Source organism: Scyliorhinus canicula, chromosome 8, assembly GCF_902713615.1.
Source record: "Scyliorhinus canicula chromosome 8, sScyCan1.1, whole genome shotgun sequence".
NCBI lineage: Eukaryota > Metazoa > Chordata > Chondrichthyes > Carcharhiniformes > Scyliorhinidae > Scyliorhinus > Scyliorhinus canicula.
The window spans coordinates 79662953-79682236 of record NC_052153.1 but is presented as its reverse complement, the minus strand read 5'-3'; the positions used below and the strand labels follow the sequence as shown (position 1 = coordinate 79682236).

Sequence of the window (19284 nt, the reverse complement as noted above, 5' to 3'; positions counted from 1 at the left end):
GTTGCCATTGTGTGTGCCTAGATCTGGACTGCCTCATTAGTATGTAAAGCGTTCTGCCATTATCACCTTTGGTTTGAGATCTTCCACCTGGCCAGAAACTAGTTTTGCTGCTTGCAAAATGCTAATGAGTGTTTGCAGGCTGCTGCCTTGGCTAAACTGTTTTTCCCTGCAGTCTTAGCAATTCTCCATTTTGTTTAGTTCAGTGTCCATTTTAGGTGGCTACAGTGGCTACAATGTGGAATAAATAATTTAGCAATACAGAAACGTCTGTTAGCAGAGGCTGAGCTGGATTGCAAACAAACATTGCAGCTGGCTTTGTCCTTAGAAGAAACGGCAAACGGAGCTCATGAGTTACCGGGTACTCCGATGGAGATAGACGCCCATACCAGTGAAACTGAGTTAAGAGACTACCGCTGGGGGATAGGCAACTGCATAGCCACCCTCAGGAATGACTTGGATACTAAATTAACCAGGCCCACTCGCAGAAGCCTTTCCAAGCAAGGGAAAATTAGGTCCAGACAGACGGCAGCCCTGTAGCCTTTCGCCCAGCAAAATATTGTAGTTGTTGTCAGAGAGAGATTGGAGCCAGAAAGGAGAAATAGAAGCCCAAAACCAAAATCTTGGAGAAGGTCACGTAGGCCGGGGCACAGGAGAATGCATACCCTAGAAGCCCCACCTATCCGACGAGGAACAACTAAATTGTGTAACGATGGTGAAATCAAAACCCATTAAATTATCCATAAGGTTGAATGGACATCCCACACTGATGGAAGTCGACACTGGAGCAGCCATATCAGTGAGAGGGGAAACAGTATTCAATAAAATTCGCACTGGACTCCAACCCTTATTCTTAACTAGGACCTTGGCAAAACTGAGGGCAACACCGGGAGTGTTGGGCACAACGCATGTAACTGTGGCTTCTGGAGAGCAACTGGTTAGGCTGCCTTTAATGATAGTGAAAGGTGTGGGGTCAAGCTTATTGGGATGAAACTGGCTAAAAGAGATCCAGCTGGATTGGGTAAACATTTTCCAGCTGGAAAATGGCCGCCTGAGCGAACTCCTGTGCAAATACCCAGAGGTTTTCCGAGAAGGGCCCGGAACAATAAAGGGAGCAAAGGCAACATTGCATGTAGATCCAGAGGCAGTCCCAAAATTCTACAAGGCCCGACCAGTACTCTTCGCATTGAGGCAGAAAGTCGATATGGAAATAAATCATTTAGAGCATGAGGGAAGAATAAAACCGGTCCAGTTTGCAGAGTGGACGGCATCCGTGGTGCCTATCCTTAAGTCGGACGGCTGGACCCGCCTTTGTGGAGATTTCAAACAAACGATTAATCGCTACTCACAACTGGACAAATACCCAATTCCCCGGATTGAGGATTTGTATGCAAAGCTGGCTGGAGGACTCCTAGTCTCAAAGCTGGATATGAGTCACGCATATCTAGCTGAAGCTGGACGAAGAATCCCAAAAATTCTCAACGATAAACACCTTGAAGGGCCTTTTTCAGTATTCAAGATTACCCTTTGGGGTATCGTCAGCTTGTGTGATATTTCAGAGGACAATGGAGAATATATTGCAAGGGCTACCACAAGTCGCTATTTGACTGGACGATGTCCTCATTACAGGAAAAACAAAGGCAGAACACCTGCAAAACCTAGAGGAAGTTCTTAGGAGGTTTTCAGCAGCAGGCATGCGTCTAAAGAGAGAAAAATGTGTTTTCCTAGCACCTCAAGTAACCTATCTGGGATACAAGGTTGACAAATCAAGACTACACCCTTTGGAGGATCGGGTGAGGGCGATTAAAGATGCCCCGGCCCCCACCACAATCCAGGAGTTAAGGTCTGTTTTAGGACTGGTGACATATTATGGGAAGTTCATACAGAAACAGAGCTTCCATCTTGGACCCCCTACACCAATTACTAAAAAAGGGGCAAGCCTGGGAGTGGTCCACCCGCTAAGACAGGGCTTTCAAGAAGATTAAAGAACAGCTTTTCTCAGAGAATGTCTTTGGCACACTACGACCCAGGAAAGAGTTGGTGCTCATGTGCGACGCGTCTCCATATGGCATTGGTGCAGTTTTGGCACACAGGGCAAAACGGGGGAGATGGAAAGACCAGTCCAAGCGGAATTCCACTCTTACTGGAGCAGAAGAGAGCAGATCACCGTGGAAGACGGGATCCTGCTATGGGGGGCTCGAGTTAAAGTTCCAAGTCAAGGCCGTCGAGCCTAACTGGCTGAACTACATCATGGGCATCCTGGAGTCTCAAAAATGAAGATGCTGGTCAGGAGCTATGTTTGGTGGCCGGGCCTGGACACAGATAGCGGCATTGGTCAAGAATACCAACAAGGGCAGAAGGTGCCACCGGCAGCCCCGCTGCACCCATGGGAATGGCCAGGGAGACCATGGTCGCGATTTCATGTTGATTTTGCAGGCCCGTTTATGGGTTCAATGTTTTTTATAATAATAGACGCCCATTCCAAATGGCTGGACGTCTACAAAATGAACTCTGCAAATTCAACAACTACCATTGAAAATCTCCGCACCTCGTTCGCAACTCATGGTATCCCGGAGGTGTTAGTTTCGGATAATGGATTGGTTTTCACCAGCCAGGACTTCACAAAATTTATGAAGTCGAATGGCATTCGGCACATAAGGATGGCACCATACCACCCGGCATCGAATGGTTTGGCGGAGAGAGCCATTCAGACATTAAAAGGCAGGTTGAAGAAACAGTTAGCAGCTTCATTGGACACCAAACTGTCGTGCTGGCTCTGGCTATTTGACTACAGAACAACCCCACATGCCACAACGGGAATAGCACCGGCGGAGCACCTCATGGGCAGACGACTCCGAACCCGGTGAGTTTACTATTTCCGAATTTAGGTGGCAGAATAGAGCTACACCAAGAGGCCCAATGCTGAGAAAGGCAGTTCAACATGGCTGAAAATGTATGGGTCAGAAATTATGCGAATGGCCCCACGTGGGTAGCAGGAACAGTCATGGCCAGGATAGGACCTGTGTCGTATGAGATGCGTGTGGGAAAACATGTAATAAAGAAACACCTGGACCAGGTGCGGGCCTCTGATCTGTTTCCTCCTCCGGAGCTGACGCATACCAAGGACCGTCGAGAGTCCTCCCCGACAAACTATTCTTGCCCCTCCGACACCACTGGTGAGGACATCGGACTCGGATATAGACACCGTGGATGATGCCGCAGCTGTACACCTGCCGCCGGAGGAAAGGGGCAAACCGCCCTTCAGGTGCTCCCATCAGAAAAGACGGGTGCCCAGCAATTATTACCCCCCCTACATTGGAGGCCGAAGTGGAGGAATCACACCCACCGCAAAAACGAAGCAGGAGACCCATGAGTCACGAGGACCATGGGGGCTCCTCGGACTTTGCGGGGGAGGGGTGTAATGACTTAGGCCAGGCCTTTGAGATTGGCCAATTAGAATACAAGTTTACTGATTAGTGGCCCAATCAGGGAATCCCTTTCTGTGTATATATAGCAGGGAGTGTCAGACCCTCTGCACTCCCGGTGTAGACAGCAGACTGAATGGTCATGGTTGTTCAGCTGTGGGTTTGTAAATAAAAGGACATCTGGTGACGGGACTTCTGCTTCCGTGGACTTATTACAGCTGTATCCTGGGTTGCTGAGAGAAGTATGGGTCAAAGGGTAGCGGAGGTGCTGGCTACAAGTTCCCAATCTTCAGATAAAAAGTGATGCCAAAGATCTGGAGGATCACAAAGCGGAGAAGGATAATCCTGACAAATTAGTCCATTTAACATTGTTGATGGGAAAAGCTTTTGGAAACAATAATGCGGAGAAAAATCAGACACTTGGACAGGAATGGACTACTTCAGGCGAGCCATCATGAGTTAATCATGTTTAATTAACTTGATTATGTTTTTTGATGAGGTAACCGAGAGGGTGCATGAGGGCAATTTAGTTGATGTTGTGTACATGGACTTTCAAAAGGTGCTTGGTGGAGTCCCACCTTATTAGACTGGTTAGCAAAATTGAATATCCTGGCCCAAAAGTGGAAGTAGTAGCTTAGGCTAAGGACTAGAAAGAGTTGTGAATGGCTGTTGGGGGTACAATTTTGGAATTTGCAGTTGACAGAAAAGTTGGAAGTGGAGTCAACACGGAGGATGATAATAAAAGAATTCAAGAAGATGTAAACTAGCTGCTAGAACAGGTGGACACATGACAGGTGAAATTCAACACAAAGGTTTGAGTTGATACATTTTGACCGGAAGAATGAGGAATCCATTGATAATAATGGAGAGAGGCAGACAATCTACTTATTTACTCTCGCCACCTGTCCATAAGCAGGTGTTTTGAATTGTTTAAAAAAAATGTTTTTATTGGATTTTCACATTATATATTTGACAGTTTGTTTTATATTACGTATTTCAAGATTGAATGTTAAGTTACAGGTGTCGTACCTGTGAGTAGTATTTTACAGAAAGTAATCTGGGTGTGGTTCTATTTTATACAAGAAGGGGAAAAAAACCAAAAGAGATACATGTTACAAGAAAACAAAGAGATTTAACAATAATAATAAAGCGAGAAAAAGAAGAAAATCAAACAAGGTCACCCGAGTATGAACAGACTAGGTTCACTGTTCATATTTACAGTTGCCTACTTCGTGTTTCTTTGGTAGCTGCGTGCTTTATTTGGCCAGTCAGCCTCTGCTGCGTTGCCTGTTGCTGGCCCTGGCTTGTGCTTTATCATTTGTTATTATGCCCACTAATCTTCCTTTTGCCCTTGGGTTTATTCCCTTGCTTCTGTGCCCCTTTCATCTCCCAGTCTGATTGTGGTTTTTAAAAAAATCTCCCTCCAGCCCCTCTTCCTTTTTGCCAGCCATGGCTCGTCTGTTCTCTCTCTCTCCCCCCCCCCCCCCCCCCCCCCCCCCCCCCCCCCGCAAAACACCCCAAACCCCTCTCTATTCGCTGTTGACTACAATCAGGTCCTGGAACAAGTTGGTGAATGGCTTCTACGTCTTGTGGAACCCATCATAAGACCTATCTCCCAACTTCCGGATGGTGAATGTGATTTTTTTCTAATTGGAGAAATTCCGACAAGTCGGACAGCCAGTTTGCAGCTTTGGGTATGCTGTTTAGTACTGCTGTTTGCTAACCGAGCAGCATTCTTTGGCAGGTGATTAGAGGCAAAGGCAAGTGTGTCGGCCCCCCTCCCCATGAATATTTCTGGTTGGTCTGATACCCCACAGACTGCTACTTTTGGGCTTGACTCCACTGTCACCTCCACAACCGTGGACATTGGCTCAGAGAAGGCTGTACAGAATTCTGCAAATCTGGGACATTCCCAGTACACGTGGATGTGGTTGGCCATGCCTCTCTGGCAGGCCACATTTGTCCTCCACCTCTGAGAAGAACCTGCTTATTCAGGTTCTGATAAGGTGCACTCTGTGTACCACTTTCAACTACATTAGGCTTAGCCTTGTGCATGTGGAGGTGGAGTTTGCCCTGTTCACTGTTTCACTCCGGAGTCCCCACTCTATTTATATCCCTAGTTCTTCCTCCCATTTTTCCAGTGTCTTGTCTAGCGGAGAACGTGCCTCTTCTAACAGTCGTCCATACATGTCCTGCAGTTCCCATCACCTAAGTCGCCAGCGTCCAGCAGTTCCTCTATCATTGAGTGTCTTGGTGTCCGTGGGTATTTTGTTGATCCTTGCGGAGGAAGTTTTTTATTTGTAAATGCCGTAGTTTGTTCCCATTGGGCAGTTGCAACTTTTCCGTCAGTTCCTCTAATGTCGCTAGCCTGTCGAATGTGTATAAGTCCTAACTGTTAATGACCCCCCCCCCCCCCCCCCCCCCCCCCGCCCCATCCTGCCTCCACCTCTTAAATGTGGTATCCATTGTGGCTGGCGTGAACCTGTGATTGTTGCAGATGGGGGCCATGGTTGACTATTCGGTCAGGCCGAAGTGCTGCCTTAGCTGGTTCCATGACTGGAGTGTGGTTGCTGCTACTGGGCTTGTAGAGTGCTTGGCTGGCGGGATGGGAGTAATTTTGTCTACTGTGGTAAAAAAGGCCCTGGGGATGTAGATAGATATGGATCTGAACAGAAACAGGAACCTGGGCAGTATGTTCATCTTGATCGTCTGTACCCTCCCCATCAGGGATAGTGGGAGTGTGTTCCACCTCTGCAGATCCTTCATTTCCTCCTCCACCACTAGTCAGGTTCCATTTGTGGATCTGTGTGCAGTCGTGGGCAATTAGTTTAAATTTAAGATTTTTAGATTTATTGTCACGTGTAGCAAGGTACAGTGAAAAGTATTGTTCTGCGTATAGTCCAGTCAGATCGTACTATACATGAAAAATATCGGACATACGATAGATACACAATGTAAATACATAGACATAGGATGAAGCACACGGAGTGTAGTTCTACATGGTAGAGAAGATGCGTGGAAAGATCAGTTCAGTCCATGAGAGGGCCATTCAGGAGTCTGGTCAGCAGGGAAGAAGTTTTTTTTTCTTTAAAAAAAAAAATAAATTTAGAGTACCCAATTCATTTTTTCCATTTAAGGGGCAATTTAGTGTGTCAAATCCACCCAGCCTGCACATCTCTGGGTTGTGGGGACGAAACCCACGCAAACACGGGGAGAATGTGCAAACTCCACATGGACAGTGACCCAGAGCCAGGATCGAACCTGGGACCTCGGCACCATGAGGCAGCAGTGCTAATCACTGCGCCACCGTGCTGCCCCGAAGAAATTGTTTTTGAACCTATTGAAGAGGTTGGAAGAAAGAGTACCCCGGATGGGAGGGGACTTTGATTATGCTGCCTGCTTTGCTGAGGCAGTGGGAGATATAGACAGGGTCAATGGATGGGAGGCGGGTTTACATGATGTATTAGGCTGTGTTTGTGACTCTAGTTTTTTTTATGGTCTTGGGCTGAGCAGTTGCCATACCAAAATGTGATGCAGCCAGATATGATGCTTTCTATCGTGCTTCTCCAAAATTTTGTAAGAGTCAATGTGGACATGTCGAATTTCCTTAGTTTCCTGAGGAAGTATGAGTGCTGTTGTCCCCCCCCCCTCCTTGCAGGATCAATCATGTTTACCTTGTGGATTCGCCCCTGCACTCCACGGTTTCCCTTTGGTAGGGGGCCAATCCTGGATGGCTGCAGTCACCGTATTCTCCATGAAACTGTGCTCCGGGGTTTCCCTACTGTGTGTAGGCCGTGCGGGTGAGCTCCTACACTCCGGGGATTCCTATTGTTTGGGGACCTTCCCAAGTGGCTGCTTGAGGTGCCATTTTGTTCCATGTCGCCTCGTGTGGCCTGTTGTAACCAGCCTAGAGCCTTTCCCCTCCTTGTCCCTTTGTTTCCTTTATGATTCTGTTTTCCAATCTGTCTTCTCTCCTCCCCCCCCCCCCCCCCCCCCACACCCCCCCGTCTAATTGTTGTCCCATCTCCATACTTCCTCTCCCCCATTTACACCCTAGCTATCCCCCCGCTGGTGGTGTGCACCTCAACCCGTCGGCAGGCGTTCCCTTCTCTGCGGGAGATGCGTAGTGCCCCCCCCCCCCCCCCTCACTTGTACCTCCTGGCGCTAGCTTTCCCGCTAGTCAGGTGGCCCCGCTCCTGAGGTTGGTTACTAGCCTAGTCTTTTCCCACTCTATGGTTTCCCCTCTTTTCATCCCCTTCACCCTCTTCTGTGCTTTGCTGCCCTTGCCCCTTCTTTCCTACGTTTTGGCTGCAGATTCAGAGCGATGCAATACAGTCCCGTTCAAAGTTTTTCTCAGATCATTTAAGTCCCTTCGGGTGACCTTTTCACCCCTGTCTCATTTGCTGTTTTCCCCAGCTCGTTCTCCTGGATGAATTTGTCCGTGTCCGCAGAGGTTGTGATAAAGTGCTCCCTGCCCTGGAACGTGACCCAAAGTTTGGTCGGGTACAGCATCCCAAACTTTTGCTCTCGTACAGAGCTGCCTTCACTCTATTGACCCCCTTCCCGATGCGTGGCCAGGTCTGCCCCAATGCCCTGATAAATCCTGATCTGGTGTCCTTCCCAGTTGCAGGTGTTTGTTTGCCTGGCCCAGCGCAGGATTCTTTCCTCGTCCTGGTACCAGTGCATTTTGACGATAATTGCCTTCAGCTGTTCTCCGGCCTTGGGTTTCGGCCTGACTGACCGGTGGGCTCTGTCTATTTCTGGTGCTTTGGGGAAGCTGTCCCTTCCCACCAGGTTTCCAACATGTTCTTGAAATTTTTTTTACTATGTATTTAACAATAGGGAGAATTTATTTGGAAAAGTGACAGTTCAATGTGGTTTTACAAATGCTGTAATGGAAAATATACACTTTCATGTTGTAAGGGAAACGATGACAGATGAAAGGGATTTGAAGGAAATTTGTCAGAAAGATATTCTCTCATGTAAACCAGGGGTTGGCAGACATACATGGTTCACGACAAGGTTAGACATTAATGGGGAAGTTAGGAATACAAGCAGGATCAATTGAACCTTTTAAATTAATGAAACAAGGGAATCAATGGGTGGTACATGATATCATAATTTACCATTCCAATCAGAAATGGAAAAGCAATTTGGATGACGGAAGAATGAGACACGTAACAGCCAGTGATGGACAAAAGACCTTTGTGGTTACTGATGGACTGAGTTGTGTGCTGTTTCTAAGGGACATGAGGAAACTTCTACGGTGCTGCTATCCCAAGGAAGTAAAATGCTTTGGAGGTAGTGGAACACACGGAAAGCGATTATGTTACCTTCCTGAGCAACAACGGCTATGGTTCACGGTAATTGGACTTGAGGAAAAGAAAAGACTCTTATCGACACTGGTCTGAGATATGGATGCATTTACGTGTTGATTTTGGTGCACAATTTGAAATTCCAACACATGCATACAAATGACAAAGATCGGGGATATATGTTAGTACAATTGGATGGGGGGACAATTAACCAAATTATATAGTTATGTTTCAAATGTCAAGACAGGGTGTTCTTGAAAATACAGAAAAATGTGTCATTTGAAACATGGAAGTCTGGCAATATCTGGTTTGAGAGGGTACAGAGAAAGATCCCACAAAAGGTTAATAGCAGCTGCAAAGAGCAGGGTTGTAAAATGCAGATTCTTGCTCACAAACAGGCTTAGCAAACACATAGGTTTCATGTGGTAAGCTAAAACAATGGCTCACACCTTCATGGAATGTAACTATCTCAGGAAGCATCTGAAAAAGCATGGATGAGAGTTTCAGTTGCATTAAGTGACGAATGTTTAAAACAGGCAAGTCTTTCAAGTCATAACCAAGTTAAATTTTAGCATACAGCTAAAAGCAAAGTTTCACACCTTAATTGAAATAAACTCTCTTAGTAAACAGCTGGAAAGGATGGAAGATACCCAGTCGAATTTGGTGTCAATTTTAAAGTGTAAAATTCTATGACCATCAAGTCAATTAAAAGAAAATTGGAGACGACCTGTCTACGAGAAACATCATTTAAGTCAAAATCAAAGGCAAAGTTATGAGCTGGGGACAATTGGAAAATTAAACGATTCGAAATCACAGAAATAAAAGTTAACTATTGAAACCAAAGCATTTTTTAATCAGATCTGAGAGGAGACGATATGCCCAAAATGAATAATTAGTTGTAGTAAGATGTTTACATCAAAGATACTTTTAAACTATCAAAGTGAAACAAGCCCATTTACAATAAAGTCGTTAAAACTTAATAACTCTCAGAAAGAGAATATAAACCCAGGGAGCAGCAGCAACAAGGACAGAGGACAGAGGAAACCAGCAACAGGAGAGAAGGGGAGGAGAACTCAGAGAGAGAGAGAGCTTGGTCATGGGAAAGACAAGGCAAGCAGCCGAGTTTAAACAGTTATACATCTAAGGAAGACTAGAATTTAAACAGGAGTCAGAGTCACCTTAGAATAGCTAGCAGAGCCAGCTCTCACAGCTCGGTGCATGGGAAGAACAGGACACAGCAACCGAGTTCACCAGCGAATACAACTCAAGAAGACCAGATTTTAAGAAGATTGATTGCCAAGGTGGGCTTGAAGCATCCAGCAGCAGCATCCAGAAGCAAGATCTTTTTACCTTTCTGTAAAGAAAGTGTTTGCAGCTTTTAAAAGAAAAAAATTATAATAATAAAATAACTTAACTTAACCTGAAAAAGTGGTTATTAGCTTACTTCACTTCCTTAATAACGCAGGACCCAGGACATCAATGCTATTAAGGGGTAAGTAGGTAAAATTCTTCGGTGAAGGTATGGGTTATACCGGGGGATAACTTGAAAAGATAGTTTGACCTGAATAGCACCCACAGAAGCCTGCATTGGAGTCAGGGAGTGAGAATCCCTGTTCACCATTTAGAATATCAACCTTTTTTTTTGGTATAGGGGGAATTCTAAGAATAGTGGTGAGTTTTAACTTCAAACATTTTGGCCACATAATCCGTGTGGTCCCTGCTTTGGTTCCCTCCGGCAGGCCCACTATCCTTAAGTTCTGGCACTGTTCTCCTGATCCACTATTTTCCTCTTTAGACTTCCCTGCGTCATCACCAACCTCGCTATCTCTGTCTCTAGGGCAGCGATCCAGTTACTCCGATCCATTGAGGCTTTTTCCAATTCTTTGATGGGTGTTCCCCTGGGCCTCCAGTTGTCTCTCTGCCTTGTCCATGACCATTTTAATGGTGGCCAGAGCTCCGTGACTGCCACCTTGATCACTGCCTTAATGTTGGTCTTGATTTCCTCCGTGAGCTCCCTTAGCTCTCTAGTGAGGAACTTTTTCCATCCACCCTGTGGTAAAGGGGAGCCCTATGTGCGATTTGCCGGTCTCCCTCGTTCTCGTGCAGTTGGCACTTTGTCACCTCATGCATCCGTCGTCTCAACTGCTTGTGTCTCCTGGCTTCTGCTGTTTTTTCTTTCTTTGTGTCCTCTGTAGCTACTGTTGCTCGACATCGTCTCAATTGTGTCGTTGTTAGGTACGGTGAGGGGATACTTTTTGCGTTTTAGTGGGCTATTTTCAGTAAAAGAACCTAATTTTGGGTTCTTAGGAGGAGAGCCACCTTTCATGCGCCCACCCAGCATATACCCGCCACCAGAAATCTGAATTTTTAAAAGAAGTATGCAGTGGTGTATTTTCCCAAGCCCTCTACCTGTATGATCCAATAAACTTGTATTATGGTTAACGGAAGGTCAGCTGTTGTCACATTCAAAACCTGGTGAGATACTCCTAACTTCCCACTCCACTGCACATACTCACAGAAAGGTAGGGATAGCAAAGAGAGTTTCACAACAATGTGGTGTAACAGTACAAGAACCACAGAAATGAATATCAGTTCACATGTCTTACAGAGTCAGAGACCAATTCTTTCACATAGCAGCTCAAGTTCATTTGGCTGAAGACTAGAATTGTAGAGTTTGCTTCACAGTTGGCGTGATATTTCAAAATGAAGTAGGTACACAAAGACTGGGTTAGTTCTGCAGGCAGTGGGGGAAAATCTTCCAGAGGAGATGACGTTTTGAGGAGCAGGCTGTTGTTCTGCCTGGAGTTCTGCTTCTTGGGGAAGAGGGGTAGGGGAGAGAGCTTCACCAGTTGGATGTTATGCAGCAGGCTGCCCGTGAGGCCGAAGGTGTACTGTTAAAAGTTAGCAGAAGGCTAGAGACTTGGGTCATGTAACATGGCCCATTAATAGATTATTGAGGCTTAATAATCAGTTTCTGGCTAGAATTCCATTATTCCTCCTTAGGAGAGAGAAAGGTGGTTGATAGCTCAGGTTACAAAAAACAGCAAGTTGTGCTAAATTTATATAAAATGTTAGTTTGGCCACAACTGGCGTATTGTGCCCAGTTTTGAGCACCGAACGTCAGGATGGCTAAGGAGTGACTCCAGAAGACACTTGAGAATGGTCCCAGGGTTCAGAGATTGCAGTTACTCGGATAGAATGGAGAAGCTGCATTTCTTCTCCTTGGAACAGAGAAAGCTCAGAGGAGATTTGACAGGAGATGTGTAAAGTCATGAATAGTTTGGAGAGAGTAAATGAAGAGCAAGTTTCCAATAGTAGAGTCGATTTCCAGAGGGCATAGATTTAAAGTGATCGCCAAAAGAGGCAACATGAAAATCTTTTTCATGCTGAATGCAATTTGGGTTTTGAATGCATTGCCTGGTAGGATGGTGGATACAGATTCAATGGCAGCCTTCAAAAGGGAATTGGATATACACTTGATTAATAAACAAATTGCAGGAACTTGGGGAAAGAGCATGGGAGTGGGCCTAACTGGATTTTTCCTTATAAGAACTAACACAGAATCGATGGGCTGAATGATAGCCTCTTGTGCTGTACTATTCCATGATTCTAATGCGGTCATCCCAGAAAGCTGCTATAGCTTTACATTAGCGTCTAGTTATTTGTTGCTTGTCCAAAGATGTGCAGGTTAGGTGGATTGGCCATGATAAATTGCCCTTAGTGTCCAAAATTGCCCTTAGTGTTGGGTGGGGTTACTGGGCTATGGGGATAGGGTGGAGGTGTTGACCTTGGGTAGGGTGCTCTTTCCAAGAGCCGGTGCAGACTCGATGGGCCGAATGGCCTCCTTCTGCATTGTAAATTCTATGACTCTATGACTATTTTCTTCTGGAGTTCAGGAGAATCTACCTCCTGAAGCTCCCAAAATCACTGTGAACACATGAAAACTTTCTGACGGCTTGTAGATTTCTGATAGTGCATTGATAGCTTACTATATTTTGTGATCTTTTTGTGGGTCTGCTTTAATTTTGCAGGCCTAACAAACAGAGTACAGGTGAAGTGAGTGACTCTGGGGCAACAAATGTCAAACATGGTCTAAATCCAGGAAAGATCTTTATGCAAGTCCATTATCTAAAGGTAAGAACTTTATTTTCTATCAATATAATTCTGCCCAACGATCCTAAAGGTGCTGACTTTGATATATTCAATTGGCATTGATTGCAATAACTCACACCAGTGTTCATCCTTTGGGTAAGGATCAAAATGGAGACAATCACATGAAGGTCTTTCTGTCCGGACAATCATGTAAATTCACTTCTGAACTTATTGGATTGTCAAACTCGGGCCCCCAAAAGGCTGTGGTTGTTGGATCAATTGAAATTTTCAAGATTACTATCGATGGACTTTGTTATACGAGGGTATCAAGGGATATGGCAAAATTACACTAGGCGGAATTGAAGTGCAGATCGGCCAAAATCCTATGGAACAGTAGATCAAGCTTGAGAGCTAAATGGAAGTGGAAATCATGACTATTTTAGCACCCTCCTTTTATAACCATCACACATGTGTTTATGCTGCTCATACATTAGGTATTTTGGAATGAACCTACAATTGTTTTGCCTTCTATTTGAGTACGTGTTCTGTTGCATTTCAGCCTGAGAAAAATTTTGATCTAATTATTAGCAAGCAGAAATTAATGCCCGTTCACATATCACTGAAGCGTTTGGCACAATTCTGTCATCTTTGATCAATATTTTGTTGCATTTGCTTATCATTCTGACCTGTCTATTTGCTACTTCGTGGACTTTTTTATTGTAAGAAGGGGCTGCCATTATTAAACTGAAATATTATAGTCTAATTGGTTCTCATCAATGAATCTGGCATCTGATTTATTATTTTGTGCCACTTGAAGAACTCCGCTTTTATTAAACCCCGTATTTGCATCAGCATATCCATTGAACTAATTACATTACTTCAGCATGTATGTAGCACAGCGTTATTTGATAGTTGTCACGTGGCACTGTAAAGGCTCTTGGTAAATCCTTAGATGTTCCTCAGAATGATTTCTGTTGTGAATTTTCTCACAAGTTGTAGCTTCTAAATGCTGGATTTAGTGAAATGTAGAATTTATAAATTTAATAGTATCAGGACTCGGGAGAAATAAACTGGATTAGAGCAGATGCAAGGTTTGTTTGTTGCATCAAAGGCACAATGCTAAGTAAGTGCTAATTATATTTTTAAACAGTTGCCAAAAGAAAAAAATAATTGTTCAGTCCTTTGAGTGGAACTATATATGGGAAGATAGTAAGAATTAAAACCATAGTAGGAACTCTGTTTGATGTGTTGAAATTTTATCTAATACTTTTGTAATAGATATATATATATATTTTTATATATATGCTGCATGTAATGTAGTTATTACCTTTTATTTAGATCTACAAAATTGAGTCTACAAAATTGAGAGGTATGGACAGGGTGGATAGCAACAAGTTTTTTCCAAGAGTGGGGGTGTCAATTACAAGGGGTCATGATTTCAAGGTGAGAGGGGGAAAGTTTAAGGGAGATGTGCGTGGAAAGTTTTTTACGCAGAGGGTGGTGGGTGCCTGGAATGCTTTTCCAGCGGAGGTGGTAGAGGCGGGTACGATAGCATAATTTAAGATGCATCTAGACAGATATATGAACGGGCGGGGAACAGAGGGAAGTAGATCCTTGGAAAATAGGCGACAGATTTAGATAAAGGGTCTGGATCGGCGCAGGCTGGGAGGGCCGAAGGGCCTGTTCCTGTGCTGTAATTTTCTTTGTTCTTTGTTCTTCTAGATGTCACGACTAAGATTTTATTTCATCTTCTGATCATTTTTGTTCACAGGGTTATTTTTTGCTTCATTATCTTGAGAACAGAGTTGGACAAAAACCATTTCTGAAGTTTTTCAGGCTATTTGTGGAGAGATTTCATGGACAACTGATACTTTCTCAGGTGTGTTATTTTGTGAGAATTCTTTGTTTATAGATGTCCTTTGTTGCAGTCCAATACTGTAAGCGGGAGACCTGCAGTGACTAATCCCTAAAGCACATAAATAACATAAATAAACACAAATAGCTTTTGTGTTTTACCCATAGAAAAGTGTCCAGCCTGTTCTTAATCTATTTTTCATGATGCTTTAATCAACATTGAGAACTCTGTGGTGTTGGGTGGAGAGCCTTACCTCTTTTTCTTTCATACACAAAGAGCATAAAACCATACACTCACCTGAGGAAGGAGCTATGCTCCGAAAGCTAGTGATTCCAAACAAACCTGTTGGACTTTAACCTGGTGTTGTAAGACTTCTTACTGTGCCCACCCAAGTCCAACATCGGCATCTCCACATCATAACATCATATAGGAGCAGGAGTAAGCCATCCGTTATTAGTACATCAAATACTTCAGTGCTCATATGAAGTGTGAAGTCCAAAAAGGAGGTAGGCAGAGAGCAGGAAATTATAGGCCAGTGAGCTTAACTTTGGTAGTAGGGAAGATGCTGGAATCTATCAAGGAAGAATTAGCGAGGCATCTGAATAGAAATTGTCCCATTGGGCAGACGCAGCATGGGTTCATAAAGGGCAGGTCGTGCCTAACTAATTTAGTGGAATTTTTTGAGGACATTACCAGTGCAGTAAATAACGGGGAGCCAATGGATGTGGTATATCTGGATTTCCAGAAAGCGTTTGACAAGGTGCGACACAAAAGGTTGCTGCATAAGATAAAGATGCATGGCATTAAGGGTAAAGTAGTAGCATGGATAGAGGATTGGTTAATTAATAGAAAGCAAAGAGTGGGGATTAATGTGGGTTTCTCTGGTTGGCAATCAGTAGCTAGTGGTGTCCATCAGGGATCCGTGTTGGGCCCACAATTGTTCACAATTTAAATAGATGATTTGGAGTTGGGGACCAAGGGCAATGTGTTCAAGTTTGCAGATGACACTAAGATGAGTGGTAAAGCGAAAAGTGCAGAGGATACTGGAAGTCTGCAGAGGGATTTGGATAGGTTAAGTGAATGGGCTAGGGTCTGGCAGATGGAATACAATGTTGGCAAATGTGAGGTTATCCATTTTGGTAGGAATGACAGCAAACGGGATTATTATCTAAACGATAAAATATTAAAGCATACCGCTGTGCAGAGACACCTGGGTGTGCTAGTGCATGAGTCACAGAAAGTTGGTTTACAGGTGCAACAGGTGATTAAGAAGGCAAATGGAATTTTGTCCTTTATTGCTAGAGGGATGGAGTTTAAGACTAGGGAGGTTATGTTGCAATTGTATAAGGTGTTAGTGAGGCCACACCTGGAGTATTGTGTTCAGTTTTGGTCTCCTTACTTGAGAAAGGACCTGCTGGCACTGGAGGGTGTGCAGAGGAGATTCACTAGGTTAATCCCAGAGCTGAAGGGGTTGGATTTTGAGGAGAGGTTGAGTAGACTGGGACTGTACTTGTTGGAATTTGGAAGGATGAGGGGGGATCTTATAGAAACATTTAAAATTATGAAGGGAATAGATAGGATAGATGCGGGCAGGTTGTTTCCACTGGCGGGTGACAGCAGAACTAGGGGACATAGCCTCAAAATAAGGGGAAGTAGATTTAGGACTGAGTTTAGGAGGAACTTCTTCACCCAAAGGATTGTGAATCTATGGAATTCCTTGCCCAGTGAAGCAGTTGAGGCTCCTTCATTAAATGTTTTTAAGGTAAAGGTAAATAGTTTTTTGAAGAATAAAGGGATTAAGGGTTATGGTGTTCGGGCCGGAAAGTGGAGCTGAGTCCACAAAAGATCAGCCATGATCTCATTGAATGGTGGAGCAGGCTCGAGGGGCCAGATGGCCTACTCCTGCTCCTAGTTCTTATGTTCTTATGAACACGTATCTAAACATGTTAATATTAATTTTAAAAAGTAGTTTGTTTCCTTGTAGTATGAGTTGTTGGATTGTAATTCCTGTTTGTCACAGTTGTTATTATTTCAAAATTAGGATTTTCTGTACATGTTTATGGAACATTTTTCAGAACTAAAAAGGTATGTAAAAAAAATACTTTTCTTTGCACAGTAAAAACATGGGGTTCAGGCAGGGTGTTGGGAAGGGGCAAAATCATACATAAATGAAAGAAAGATGTCTGTACAATCATTGTAATGCCTTTTTGTTAATGTTCGCTTATTGTTTAGCAAACAAATTAATCTTCTCTAATGATAAAATAATTTTGGTGATACTTGTTTTGATTTATTTATATTGCCATAAATCCATAGAATGATACAGCACAGAAGGAGGCTGCATGTCCTCTCCCAGCGATTTGAAAGAAATAATCTAATTAGTCTCTCTCTGCTACTACTCCCTATAGCCCTGCAATTTTTCCCTTCAAGCATGTATCTAATTTCCTTTTGAACGTTGAGTTTTTCCAGGACCTTGCTGGCAGTGAGTTTCAGATCATCATAATTTGCAGTGTAAAACATCTTCTCATGTTGCCTTAGTTTATTTTACCAATTAACTTTTAGATCTGAGTCCTTTGGTTACCAGTCCTTCTGTTGTTGGATATTGTTTCTCGATGTTTATTCTATCAAAACCCCAGTTTCTCGAATCTGCCCTCATAACAAATCTTTGAGCACTGATACCGTTCCAGTAAATCTCCCCTTTACCCTCTCCGAGATTAGATAAACTTTCGTACCTGCTCCCACCACCTCCCCAGGCAGCACGTTCCATATATTTACCACCTTCTGTGTAAAAAAACTTGCCTCGCACATCTGTTCTAAACTTTCCCCCACACACTTTAAACCTCTGTCTTTCCTAGAATTGGCCACAATACTCCAGTTGTCCCTTCCTAATTTCCTCGAATTGGCCACAATACTACAGGCTGAACAGTGTTTTATACAGGTTCTTTCAAATTTCTTGCTTTTGTATACTCTGCCTTCATTTATAAAGCTAAAAGTCCTGTGTGTGCCTTTGAACAGCCTTCCTGTCACTTTCAAAGACATGTGTACATAGATTAAGGTCTCTCTCTTTCTGCACCCACTTTATATTGTACTATTTAGTTTATATTGCTTCATCTCCTTCCTACCGGAAGTAACCACTTTACATTTCTCTGCACTAAATTTATTTTCTTCTTGTTTTAAATTTAGAGTACCCAATTATTTATTTTTTCCAATTAACAAAGAACAATACAGACAGGAACAGGTCCTTCGGCCCTCCAAGCCTGCGCCGATCATGGTACCTGCCTAAACTAAAACCATCTATACTTACATAGTCCGTATCCTTCCATTCCAACCTTATTCATATATTTGTCTAGATGTCCATTAAATGCCATTATCGTATCTGCTCACACCACCTCCCCAGGCAGTGCGTTCCGTATATATACCACCCTCTGTGTAAAAACCTTGCCTCGCACATCTGTTCTAATCTTTTCCCCACGCACTTGAAACCTATGTCCCCTAGTACTTGACTCTCCTACCCTAGGAGAGAGCATCTGACTATCCACTCTGTCCATGCCACTCATAATCGTGTAGACCTCTGTCACCTCTCAACCTCTGTTGTTCCAGTGAGAACAGATCGAGTTTATCTAACCTCTCCTCATAGCTAATGCCCTCCATACCAGGCAACATCCTAGTAAACCGCTTCTGACTCCTCTCCAAAGCATCCACATCCTTCTGGTAGAGTGGCAGCCAGAATTGTACACAATATTCCAAATGAGGCCTAACTAAGATCCTGTACAGCTGCAACATAACTTGCCAGTTTTTATATTCAATGCTCCGACCGATGAAGGCCAGCATGCCACATGCCTTCTTGACCACCTTATGCACATGCTTTGCCACTTTCAGTGATCGGTGCACATGCATGCCGAGATCTCTCTGCCTGTCAGTATGCGCAAGAGTTGTACCATTTATTGTGTAATTCCTACATGCATTGGACGTCCCAAAGTGCATTACCTCACACTTGTCCACCCAAGACTCCAACCAGTTTATATCGTGCTGTACCCTCTGCCAATCCTCATCACTATCCACAACTCCACCAATTTTTGTGTCGTCTGCAAACTTGCTAATCAGACCAGCTACATTTTCTTCCAAATCTTTTATATACATTGCGAAGAACATAGGCCCCAGAACTGGGGCTGGATTCTCCCTTACCCGGCGTGACGGAGGGTGCCGGCGTAGGGGACTGGTGCCAACCACTCAGGGGTCGCGCCTCCCCAAAGGTGGGGAATTCTCCCCACCTTTGGGGGCCAGCCCCGCGCCGGAGCAGTTTGCACCAGAACACTGGCGCAAACACCCGGCGCCGTCGGAAGCGGGGCTGGCCGAAAGGCTTTCGGCGGTCGGCGCATGCGCCGGCAGTGACGTCAGCGGCCAGCTGCCGCTGACGTCACTGCCGGCGCATGCGCGATGCGGGGTTCTCCTCCGCGTCCGCCATGGCGGAGGCCGTGGCGGAGCGGAAGGAGAAAGAGTGCCCCCACGGCACTGCCCCGCAGAGTGAGCGGGGTCCCCGATCGCGGGCCAGGCCTCCGTGGGGGCACCCCCCCGGGTCCGATCGCCCCTCCGCCCCCCCAGG

General features: G+C 44.5%; 1 protein-coding gene across 6 annotated transcripts in view; it reads left to right on the top strand.

Annotated features, from left to right (window-relative positions):
* LOC119970344 (aminopeptidase O (putative)) overlaps positions 1-19284 on the top strand; it is a 335542-nt gene that overhangs the window by 137119 nt on the left and 179139 nt on the right. For all 6 annotated transcript variants that reach the window (XR_005461589.1, XM_038804804.1, XM_038804803.1 and 3 more), the window contains exons 8-10: positions 12769-12871; positions 14601-14708; positions 16726-16769. Coding sequence is in view for 5 of the 6 variants with exons in the window: in XM_038804804.1 (XP_038660732.1) it covers positions 12769-12871; positions 14601-14708; positions 16726-16769 (255 nt within the window). In the remaining variant the exon portion in view is untranslated. The remainder of the gene's footprint in view (positions 1-12768; positions 12872-14600; positions 14709-16725; positions 16770-19284) is intronic.